Source organism: Sylvia atricapilla, chromosome 3 (assembly GCF_009819655.1).
Source record: "Sylvia atricapilla isolate bSylAtr1 chromosome 3, bSylAtr1.pri, whole genome shotgun sequence".
In the NCBI taxonomy this organism is placed as follows: domain Eukaryota; kingdom Metazoa; phylum Chordata; class Aves; order Passeriformes; family Sylviidae; genus Sylvia; species Sylvia atricapilla.
This window is the reverse complement of record NC_089142.1, coordinates 48,296,525-48,309,415: the sequence shown is the minus strand read 5'-3', so window position 1 is coordinate 48,309,415 and position 12,891 is coordinate 48,296,525. Positions and strand designations below refer to the sequence as shown.

General features: G+C 38.0%; 1 protein-coding gene and 1 long non-coding RNA gene across 4 annotated transcripts in view; both read right to left on the bottom strand.

Moving 5' to 3' along the window:
- Positions 1-12,891, bottom strand: part of LOC136359053 (uncharacterized) — a 945,479-nt gene that overhangs the window by 765,469 nt on the left and 167,119 nt on the right. The window lies entirely within an intron of this gene.
- The window catches only part of LOC136359046 (dermatan-sulfate epimerase), a 34,706-nt gene that overhangs the window by 4,096 nt on the left and 17,719 nt on the right, over positions 1-12,891 (bottom strand). For both annotated transcript variants that reach the window (XM_066315300.1, XM_066315301.1), the window contains 3 exons: positions 5,816-6,069; positions 1,887-2,126; positions 687-894 (listed from right to left, as the gene is read on the bottom strand). In XM_066315300.1, coding sequence (XP_066171397.1) covers positions 687-894; positions 1,887-2,126; positions 5,816-6,069 — 702 coding nt within the window. The remainder of the gene's footprint in view (positions 1-686; positions 895-1,886; positions 2,127-5,815; positions 6,070-12,891) is intronic.

Below are 12,891 nucleotides of genomic sequence, written 5' to 3'. Positions count from 1 at the left end.
GTAAGATTCTTTTTGCAAGAGACAGAGAGAGCTACACTGACTCCTCAAAATATACTTGTTATCTCTAAAAACTAAGATAATTCATATGCGGATCTAAAGCTTCTTGAGTCTTTTTTAAATTCTTACTTTTAGAAGACTGACATAGAAGTTAGCATAGCTGTAAATTGGAAGGAAAAATATGCATCTAGCATGGCATTTTTTCCAAGCATAACTTGCAAATTAGCGTGCAAATCCACTTAACAGTAGCCTTACTGCTTGGATTATTTAGATTTTAAAAGAAAGTTTGTACAATTTTACAGAACCTTTGAAAGAAAATTATGATTTAAATGTTCACCTAATTCATTATAAAAGAACACAACATGATTAAACTCCATTAGAATAGAACAAAGTAAACAACCACTACATACAGGCAAATTTTTAGTTCCTTTGCAATTGCCTGTATTCTATGAAAGCAATAGGCAGTAGAAAAAAACCATGAAAGCAGATGTAGGACAAGACCAGGGTATTCCCTGTGGCAACCTGTGCATCTGTGCTACGTGAAAAAATTTTTCTGGGCCTCATAACCCTGGGTGGCACATGGGCAGTCTGACCTTGGCCTCTGTGGTGCACATCTAAAGATAATGAATTACCACCAAACAGCAAACAGCTGCCAGGTTCCTTTTCAGCCCACTCATTCCCTTTCATACCAGAGGAATTCAGTGTGGAGAGTGCACCACCTCTGCCCTTTGGATGGCGTGCCCGGGCCCTCCACCACTCGGTGGCTCCTGATCTGCTCTGCCAGCCAGTTGCCGCTGCCGTTGCGCATGACAAACTTGTCGAGAAACACCAGCTGACTCTCCGGCCCGTAGAACCAGTTGTAGTTGGAATCTGCAATGGCCACCGTTCTCTGGAACCCTGGGGGAAAAGTGAAAAGGAATGTAAGAAAGAACAAATAAGCATACAAAGATGCTTTTGAAGAGTGTGATGGTGAAGTCAAGTGATGCAAACAGAAGCAGCTTTTTCTGATGATTTAGACCTGCTTCTAAATGAGTCATAAATAGGTTACACAGGAACGGTTTCCTCCTATTGCAGCTAACTTGAATATTCACCTTTATCCTTTGGCTTTGGGCTACAGACAACCAAAGTATTACACAAAATGTAAGATGCAATCCACTTCCTCTCCTCACTGAAGTCTGGCAAAGGTAACTTTCCCATTACAGCTTTTATGTTTTTATGTCAATCAATACTTTCCAAAGGAATAAACCAGAGGTGCCCCTGAAGAACAAAATAATGAGCTTCACCTTGAAACCGTCAGTGTGAGTTCATTTTGCTCTAAGGAACCTCTCCCCAAAGGATGCCTGAGCTCTCACATTCAGTCAGCACAATTCCTTCTGTGCCTGTGCTGGCATACCAAAAGTGCCAGCAATTCAGCCCTTCTTACACACATGGATAGATCTGGGGTTCCAAGAGAGTTATCTAAGTTTTTTTAACCTGGAATTTGAGCAACGCAAGTTCCTAATGAAGTGTCCTGCAAATAAACAACACAAGGGGTAACAGCTTTATAAACTGAAAGAGGGTAGATTTAGTTTAGATATTAAGGAGGAGGTTCTTTCCTGTGGGGATAGTGAGGCATTGGAACAGGTTGTGAAGCTGTGAATGCTCCACTCCTGGCTGTGTTCAAGGCTAGGCTGGATGGGGCTTTGGGCTAGTGGAAGGTGTCCCTCGCTAATAAGCTGTGATAAACAAGGATGTTACTGTTTTGATCACTATTGAGGGTAAAATCCGAGGAAATGGTTATTTTGAAAAAAATCCTAGTAGAGTGCTGTTTTTAAATGGCCTATTTCAAGTATGACATTTATTGCTGCTTCAAAAATAGGGATTCACCTTCATTCACCTAAATTACCTACCTGGCAGGACAGTCCTGTACATAAATGCAAAGTGCTGCTTGAGCCAGGGGTGGCTGAAGTGATTGATGTCAAAATGCCTTTGGACAAGGAACATGTACTGAAACAGTGATCTGGTTGTGTAGCTGCCATAGGCCACCCCTTCATAGAGGGAGCCATCTGTGACCTCCTGCAGCAGGACTACTGCCTTCTCCATGATTGCCAACACCTGCTTGGTCCACAAGTAAGCTTCCTGAAGGTAGCCTGAAAAAAACCCACAATGGTAAAACTAATTACAACAGAACGGTTCATACATGGTGCTCTCTGTACTCCCACACTGGGATCCTTCACAGCAAGGTATCTGCAGTCCAGGGGTCTATAATACAACCTACTGCTGCAGCATCTCTGTACTTCTACTGTGAAAAATAAAATACTGTATTTAAACACAGCAAAGCAAGGTCACATGAGCATGGGAAAATCTATCAAACACCTTTTGCTAATAATATGGGGCTATACTTTACAACTTAAAAAGAATTTCCTTAACACATTCAAGACACGCAAAAAAGGGAAGAGCCAAACCAAGCTATAATTCAAATTAAAGCTCTATGAAAATAAACCAATGGCCCCACTAGAGGGCTCCAGTAATGCAACAATTCTGATGAGTCATTTTTCACTGGCAGGATCACCAGTGTGGTAAGGAGATCTACAGAGACTAAAAAAGTTAAAAAGCTCACATTTGAGCTGCAGCTAACTGATATTCTACTAACTCATGCTCTATTTTATGACCTGCTCTGTTTTACTTATATTTTCAGTGTGTTGTACAACCTAAAGGGTTATCCAAATAAAAACTATTTAGGAAGAGCTTTGCATGGGTAATTCCAAAAGTATTCCTTAATTCCAGAATAAAATTAATCTTTCATGCAGATAAATTCTCACCCTCCACATATACAATCCCTAAGGAGTTTTAGTTTTTCTAAAGAAAAGCATTTCAGAGATTTTACTACTCTGGTCTGCTCTACACAAATGAAGACCTGGTAGCAGGTGCCTAGAAACCTTCTCAGTGCAGTCTGCTTTCACTAAACACAACCATGAAAGCCTCAGCACCGCATTTATGTATTGCAGAACTCGGCACATGGAACCCAGCAGAGGAAGGGCTATGTGCCTTCTCTTATTTTCTTTTAGATTGAGTAGCAAGAGGGAGCTCAACTAAACAGAGATCAACTGCCCTGTGCTTCTACATGGCAACTTAGCATTCTTCCAGCTCAAAGTCTCTGGATACAGATATAACCAGACTTAATTCCACCCTATAGCAAAGCCCAGCTGGCACTTGTTACACCCCACTACGTGCTGAAGCAGTGCCTGGCTAAGGGGGAAGGAGCTACATTCAATCTTGTTACTCAGAGTGTTTCATCTCATTGCCACCAACACTGTATTTACGCTCATCACAGTGATGAGTAATTCAAGCATCCTACTAGTCAAGGCTGCCAAATCCTTCTCAGTTAACCGAGAAAAAAAAAATAGCAGAGCCTAAGCAAAAGAGACAACCTGAGTCTAACCCAATACTTTGAACGCCTGGCTGAAGAGGAAACTGTGATGGGGAAGGCCTGAGCAGCAGTGGCAGTGGTATTACTCACTTCCACTTCACTCACAACTATTAAGACATTCTTTCATTGCTCTTCATGGAGCTGGCAGCACAGTGGTCTGTCAGAATAAGATCCTGAATGTTTCCACTCCTGTTTTCCCTTGTGACATAAAAGGGAAGCTAGTTTTTGACTGCTGCAAGAATGTTATTTGCCACAGTCCAGCACAGTGCTTTTACCATTGTAATGCATTAATGTTCTTTTTACTTAGAGTATATCTATGCTATAACACTACATTTGTACACTGAAAGAATAATAATATACTGACATGAACAAAGTAAGCCCTGTCAGGCTGCATGACAAACCAAAAGAAATCTCACTTAAATTCAGCAGTATATAAATCACATATCTATATTAATATCAAGGGTTTACTCAAGTTTCTATTTTGAACAGCTGATTGTCTAAGTGCAAAGATTTTGCCATATGCATGTGCCTAGAATTAACTTTAATTAGTTTAACTTTTCATCCCTATTGGCAACATTTACATTCTTTTAAATTGGCTATTTAGTCTCTACAAGCTTCAATAGCTGAATTGTGTTTAAACTTTCTAGTTGGAATTTAAACCTTATGTGAGAAAGGTCTACAGTGGGATACATTATTTGCAACTGCTATGTATCCGATACATGTTCATTCCTTTTCTCCCTCCCTTTTTTTCTCTTTCAGATTATTTTCTTTCATATTGGAATTACAGGTGTTTTTTTTCATTTTAGACTAACAGAAAAACCTCGTTTAAGTTGCTATTTAAAAAAAATTAAATTCTCTATATCAAAACAACAGAATTTTAATTCATAATATACAGTCTGTTTTGACCTATTTTCATTTGAAATATTACTACTATTTTCAAAGTGCTCAAGAATTCATTAGTTTCCTGCTTTTTTCCTTCCTTCCCCCCCCAAACACTATCACTTTAGTGAAAAAAATATTGCCCAACTTTGTGATGTTTTTGTTGTTTTTCACAAGGCATACTTATGGTCAATACCTTAATGAAAAGCTGAATAATCTTGCAAATTGCCAGCTTTCTGCACCAACAAAGGCTTAGGGAAGGATGGAATTATATGAAATTTAGCAAACCCACTGAATAAACATGGCTCAAGTCTTCAATTTGTGGAAGGCAAGACAGGAGGATAGGGAATAACTTCCACACATGCTCTTGATGCTTTTCAACATACACACATCAGTCAGTGTGTTTGTTTTGACAGGCACTTAGCAAAAAATGAACCTCCAAACAGAAGTTGCCACAGGTTTTTGTCACAATTCTTTGAGAGCTCCAGTGATGTGCAGCTGTGCCTGTGCTTGGCAGGGCTGAGCAGCTAGGCAACACCACCAGCATTCAGAAACTAGATTTTTCCTTGACTTGCAGTGCATAAGTAATTCCATTTGGAATCATGTTTTCAAAATACTTCTGGCACATATAAAATAATCACCTGATGAAATACTGATTCATTCTTATAAAAAGCAGGAGCTGGCTCCATGACTTCCATCTCTCAGCTGAAGTACCTCTGAGGTTTAAAGTCAGGATTTCTTACCTGCTTTTTCTCTCTCACTCTGTGACTTGCATTCTCCAGAAGGACAGGGATAGCCCTTCGACAGAGCAGGCAAAAGCTACTGGCCAGGGTATTCACCTTGGAAATGGGAAGGATAGTTTTATGTCCCCGAAGCAAAGAAGAGGAAACCTGGCACAAATGTTGGTTGTGGGACGCAATGGCAGAGTTCAGAGGGGAAAAAAGTACAGCCTTGCGCATCTCCATAGAAAAGGCTTTTGGGAAGAAAGATCCTAAGCTGTGGATAATGAAAAATACACTTTTGCAGCTCACCCAGGCAACAGGAGAGAAGTCTTGGATGAAAGTCCAGGTTATCCTGTTGTCAGGCTCCCAGGCAGAGCACTGGGTGTTTCTGACTGCTGACTTTCACAATGCTTTGTGTAAGTAGACTAAGTGCATCATTTTACACTGATAATCTGCTCTGAAAGACACTGCCATGAATCAGGACTGGACAAACTGTACACAAGAGGATTTTTAACTCTTACAAACAATGACGTAAGAATTTCAGAATCGCTTAGAAAACTGAACTTATATACACACACATCATGCCTTGTATATCTGCCTGCAGACTTCTGTTCTATTCAGTAAATGAAATTTTACCAAGCAGGAAAAGACAAAACCCAATACTGCTGTACACTAAGAAGCATTTTTATCAAATCCTAAACTTTGCTGCCTAAGTGGCTGATTCGAGTTGATACACTTCAAAAAAAAAAAAACAAAACAAAAAAAAAAAACAAAACAAAAAAAAACATTCCTATGGCTTAGCACATACCTTGATTCATCAGAACCAGGCTTCCAGCCAGCAGGGCCACACAGTTGGTAGGCTGGTGGTTGTGAAGGTACTGGAAACCCCATCCACGTCTGTAGGATGTCTCGTACATATATCCTGAGGCATTGGCAATTACTTCAAGAAATCTCTCCTGTTGAATCTTGCTAAGGTAGCTGTACAAGAAGTCATAAGCAGTGGCAAAACCAACCAAGGAGTGAGCAAGAGGGACTTCATCCCAGGGAGCATCCTTCACTAGCCTGTCAATAAATAAAGATGACAATTAATCGAGTTTCACCAACTTAGTTTTCCCCCTTACTTGTGATATGTATATGACTTAAAAGTCTCCAAAGTTAGATGATTCATGTCGAATTTTAACACAGTAGTAAGCTACTCACCAAGTCCCTAACTATTCTTTTCTATCCTAAGTATGGACAACATAATCTTCAAAGGAAGATTAAGTTGCTAAATATTAGAAAAATGCTTGAAATATTCTGGGTTTTGCTAGGAGAAAGATAGGCCGAACACTGATTGTACATTGTAGAAATGGAATCTATTCATCTGAAGAAAGATTGATATAACTTTTGTGATGAAGTAATATGCCATGGTTTATACTCCTCCAACCTCTTGTAACAAATCTTTTTTCTTTTCCAAAGGAGTCAGTTGATGATAAATGGTGCCTATGAGACTAAAACTGTCTTTAAAGCAAGTATTGTAAAACAACTAACTATGCTGCTTTTTCGTGCCCCAAATTCATTCAAGAACAGGAGTAGAGAAGAGGAAATTTAGTTTTACTACACCTTGAATTAACATTCTTAATAAACACTGGGGTTTTTGAATGCTAAGACAGAAAAGAGGTAAAATGCTCTCAATACCGAAAAATTATTTTCTAGGAGCTACTAGCTTGTGTCCTATAATTACACTGAACTTAGCAAAATACTAAATTTTTACCAAGAAAATTCATAATATAGGTAGCATGGAACACATATTCCTCTTAAATCAAGTATACATTGTGTATTATAGGCTTTAGTTCTGCAGTACTTACAGTACTTCCAGGCCACAGTTCTACAGAAAACAAAGTATGAAGGAATACATAGTGAAAATAAACTTTTATAAACTGAAAAATCATCAGTTGCTTTCCTTTCATACTTGTTGTCCTCTTTCACTTTTTTCTGCAATCTATCTTTTATTTTTAATAAATTTAAATAAATTAAGAAATTAATTTAAATTGTTGAGATGACTGTCCTACTGCAATCAGTAGAAAAGGTGCTATGCTTCTGAAGGCACACACATTCCAGTTTCAACTACTTTATTACACTACAAATATGATTTCATCTTCATTTGTGTAAGCAGCAGTGTGAACAGGGGAGAAAAAAAATCCCCAAAGTAAAATAAAACCAAAAAAATTCTGCTACAGAAGCATTTATTGGCATTCCAAAATTAATAAACCATTAGAAATTATGACCATCAGCCTAAGGCACTGCAATGATGGTAAAAGACACCATATGCAAGTGAAGAAAAGACCTTTAATTTTTATTTCCGCTTATTTAAATCATTGGAAGAACTCAAGTTTGGCACATTCATTCTCCCATGTAAGGAAACTCTCTGTATGATTTTTGATCAGCTGACTTTACAACAGTTTTAACTGATCACCTTCTCTCAACTTTGATCCCATCTTCTGCTTGCAGTCAAGTTAAACATTCTTTTTTTCTTTTTTAAAGTGAAATATTTGTCTCACAGATTTGAACTAAATATATCAGCCTGAGTTATCTGGTTATTTGTCAGTCTCAATTATTTCTGCTTCATCTTTCCTCATAATTGAAACAGCTCTTAAAATGTTGTTCCTATACAAAAAATAAAAATTCCATTCTATGCCAATTATATACATATATATATTATATATATATACTCTGGCACCATGATTCCTGTCAGGAATCCTTTGACAGGGAAAAATTCCTTTGATCAGCTATATAACAAATTTTAATTTCCAAAGTATTTTTAGTTTCACTAAACATTTTTATATTCAGAAATCAGAGTTCAAACAGGTACAGGAAATTTCACTTTGAAGGCATCTGCTTGGAACAATTACAAAGAGTTTGAGGCTATGCTATACAGAGTAGAAGAAAAGTACAATGAAAGAATTTGAGCTAATTTAAAATAATTAATTCAAAGTTCAGTATCCTTTTAACAACACACAAGCTCCTAATTAGGTTCTGCTTAAACCTATTCTGCTTTAACCTGATCTTTACTTGACTTAATTTAAAATGAGATTTGCCAGTGGAACTGATTTATTGCAACTTTCACTGTTAAGGTGTATGCTAACTTTATTTCTAGTATCTAACAGAATACCATATCAATTTCTACAGTGTATGAGCATATAATGATCTCCATGGTACTGCTTCTGACAAAACAGAAAGCAGTCTTCTATATGGCAGGTGATAGATTGAGAAGTAATTTATAACTGCATTTAGACTCCTGATCTTTTCAGGAAAGAAAAAGACCGAAACCACAACAAACCTCACAGCCTTTTAGTATAAACCCCTTATGTTAGGCACCCTTATCACACATGCTGACATAGTTAGCCAGCCTGGATTGGACAAGCAACTTTGTCATAACTCCCCTCAAACTACACTTCTCTATAGTTAAGTCTTGTATAAAATTTCACAGAGGAGATTCACACAAGTAATAGAGAAAACTAAAGACGACAATTTAAAGATCTTAATTTCTAAACACACAAACCCACAGTCAACATCAGCTCTTAAGGTGAAGCTCCTTTGAAGAAAAAACGCTTTAGTAGCTATAAATCAGTGTACCCCCTTAACTTAGTTTCAAGGAAACCAAAAAAAAAGTACATGAAACATGTGGTAAATGATTCACAATAAGAATGGTCAAGTAGCAAGCATTACATGGTTTTTGTATCTAAATTATGTTCTCATTTCCCAAATGCATCCCCCAGTGTCAGACCTGGTAAACAGCCTGGCTGATAAACTGGGGGAAAGCACAGAGCCACAGGCAATCACTGAACCAATTTATGTGAAAAAGGTGTTTTCAGGGCTATTAACTACTAAGAAAAGTGGAATGTATTTATACGATGATAGGTAAAAACACTTTGCCCTATACAACAAGCTATTTTCTAAGCCACTCAAGACTAAAACTTAACATCAGAGAGTATGAACTTCAGCTTCATAATTGACTGTGTCTGATGACAACAAATAACCTCTACCTCAAGGCTGTATTAGCCTTGTCAGCCTTTAGAGGCATCAGATGTTACAAAAACAAGCAAATCCAAAGTAAATAAAAATATCTATAACGAGTTCTTTAATATAGAACAACTACTTAGTTGCAGACATATGCACTTGTAGCAAAGGAAGTAAACTGTTCCAAAAATTCTAAAATATATTTTAAATCCTAAAAGATAAAGGCACTCCTACAGTACCTTTTTTACACTTATAGTCCTGTATCTGTACATATAAGTATATTTGAAAGAAGTGCCTGTCTGGAAACTTGAGGAGGTTATGAAAGACCAAAAAGTGCTGAACAGGTTTGCTACCTCATGACCAAACTCCATAAACATCCAAAGCCATACACATTGCTCTGCACAAAAAACTGCTGTCTGTACAAATCCTGTGAATGGCATAGGATAAATACATGCCTGGACTGTTCTTTGAAGTTTTGTTCATTTGTGTCCTATAACATATTTTTGTTACTTTATTTTAAACATTTAGAGTTTGATATAAATCCTCCATGAAGAAACTGTAGGAATAGAGATCATGGGTAAGGCTGGAATTACAGATAAATAGTATGGATTTCCTACATGCGTAGAAAATTTTAGCATGGTGCAATGTGGTTTAACTGTTTTAGATTTGCCAGCTTCTACAATGAACAATGAATATGAAGAAGGGGATTAAGACCCTTTTTTCCAGTGATCAGTTGAAGGCACCAAGAACCATAATGCATGCATTGCATTTGTTCTAGGCACCTTCATTAAATGCATTTCCAAGCTCTGAATAAGCATACCATCTGCCTAAAATTTTGGATGGAAAAAGATCAATACAACCTCTCAATTTCTTGACAACATTCCTGACACTACTACTGCCTCTTCTCTCAGTAGAAATGTGTTTCTGTAATTTCCCACTATTCATTACCAAGTAACTACTTCCTTACTGAAAGCAGGGTCATGTGGGTTGGGGTAGTCCCAGACATGAGTACAGACTGTGAGAAGGATTCACTGAGAACAGCCCTACAGAGGTGGATTTTGGGGTTCAGGTGGATGAGAAGCTGGATGACCCAGTGATGTGCACCTAGAGCCCAGGAAGCCAATTGTTCTGGGCTCATCCAAAACAGCATGGCCAGCAGGGCTAGGAAGGGATTCTGCTCCTCCACTCCACCCTGGTGAGACCCCACCTGGATTGCTGCAAACTGCTCTGGGCTCCTCAACATATGGAGGACATGGACCTGTTGGAGTGAGTCCAGAGAATGCCAGAATGATGCTCAGATTGCTGGAGTACCTCTCCTGTGCAGAGAGGTAGAGAGAGGTAGGGTTGTTCAGCCTGGAAAAGTCTCCAGGAAGCCCTTAGAGAAATCATCTAGTACCTAAAGTGGGACATATGAAAAAGAGGGTTTTGCATGGGCAGATAATGGTAAGACATGAGGGAATGGTTTAAAACTAAAAAAGGAGATTAAGAATTATGAAGAAACTCTTGACTGTGAGGGTGGTGAGACACTGGCACAGGTTACTCAGAGAAGTTGTGGATGCCCCAAACCTGGAACTGTTCATGGCTGAATGGGGTTTTCATTCAGCAACTTTGTCTAGTCCAAGGTGTCCCTGCTCAGTGCAGGGGTTTTGAACAGGAGGATCTCTAATGTCCCTTCCAACCCAAGCAATTCTCTTTCTATGATTCTGTTAGCATTTCTCTCAGAGATACAAGCCAAGAGGGAAAACCCCCTATCTGGCCAGTTCAAGGCAGGATTTAAATCAAACTCTCCTACTCAAGTGAGTTCCTTGATCATGATCTGTTTACAGATGTTTAAAGATGTTTACAGTCATCTTTCCTTCACTGTGTATCCAGTTCTTAAAAACAAATTTAAGTATATAGGAAAATAATCCTCTTTAATCTGAGATATAGAATACCCTTCCAAGTAGTATGAGATCTGATTTTTGGCCTCTAGGTCAACAATTAACACGGTATCAGTGCATGCAAAATGAAGAATTAAGCACATCCTGACACATGCATTACACAAGTAATCCACATAGTGAATTTTAATGCTCCAAATTTTCCCATGACAAATTATTGCAGAATAATTCCTGGAGGAGTAGATTAAAAGAAGGATGCCAGTACTCCCTGCCAGTACTGAAATTCTCAATCTCACTAAGTGCATGCAAAGGAAATGAAGTGAGAACTCTTCTAATGGCTTAGAAGTGAAAATTAGTTGTAAATCAGCCCTGTAATGCATTTCAATGCCATCTACCTCGGATATAGTAGCCAGCTGTGAGCATGGTTGAGTCTGCACACTAAGTGTTGTGTGGATGCAAATAAGGCACATAATGGGGCAAACTGACCTCTTGGTCAGTTGTACAGTCTTCCCACTGCCAAGGGCAATGCCTTGGCACTGTTGCTATTGTTCTGACCCGCTTCTGAGGGATGAAGATAGAGCTCTAAACCTCCCACCAGGCAAGAAAGAGAACTATTTTCCCGTGACTAGACAAAGTATGTATATCAAGAGGGAGAACACCTTCCAAGGGGAATGAGACCACCAACGCTACTTTTATAAACCAGACCAAATTTAAAATATTTTTCTTACAAAGTCTCCAAAACAAAGTATCTTTTTGTGCTTGAGTGGAATATTTTCTTAATAAATGGAGCAATATTCTACAACTGTCATTTTGGGAAGAAAAAACAAAGACTCTTTGAAAAAAATACCAACCTCTCAGCTTTTACCCTTTCCACATTTTTCTGATTGGCTACCAATGCAAAAACCCTATTATCTGCCCAAACTTAGTGCTTGATCCTTTGCAACAACAAAGTTAAAAAATAAAAAAACATACTTGAAAAATGGATGATTTATGTTTCTGGTGCCTAAGGCAAAACAGGTTTGCCCCTCTCTCTTTACCAGTCATGTTTCAGCAGCAGCCAATCTCACACGCTTGTGTTCATTGCAGCTCAGCTGACAGGAAGAAAGGCAAAGGAGTGGTTAAATGTAAAAGGCTACATTCATGTCAGTATGGGGGAAAAAAGGCAACATATAGACAGACTTTTAAGAGCTTACTATAGAGTTGTACTGCTTAGGTGCTATGGAGAGGGAAGTAAAACTTTAGTTCCTTAAAAATTCTAACCTACTTTTTAACTTCTTTCCCTCTTTTTCCTCATTGGTCTATGATCATCATTCTGATGCTTTTTTCAGATCTCTCATTTTTGGCTTTGATCACAAGAGAGTCCTTTTCACACAGGGCTTGCTTTTATGATGCTTCTGTGTTGACACGTTAATAAACCAGAACTGACTCTGTTTTAGCTGTTCTCAGTGTCTTATTAAGCAGACACAGAAATTTAATTATGTTATTATTTCAGGAGATTGCTGCCAGCTCTTGTTTTAGCAAATTTTTATACCAGTCATGTCACAAAGTGGGCTCCCTGTAGCTACCACAGAATGTCAGCACCAATTTATCTTCTATTTAGGTATTAAAGAAGCTCTCCAAAATCTAGCTAGCAATTTTGCAGATATGCGCAATTTCTATTTTTAAACATTACATATGTAGAAGATAAAAAACAGCATAAGGATTTAATATTTCACTTACACAACATATATTCCAGATATCAAATTCATCCTCCTACCCTTCTTTTTCTTTCTCTATGTAGGAGACAGCATATCAGCATCCTCCAAGCTTCTTTTATACTAACTTTTTATAAAGCCCCTCAAAGTCTTCTTTGAATGTGATTGCTGGTTGACTATTGGGAGTTAAACAGATGTTATAAATTTCTTGTGTCAGCACAGAGACTTGCTTTATTTCAACTTGGCATATATTAATTTATTTTAGTTAAATGATTTTCCACACATTTAATTACTTACACATATATATTTTTACC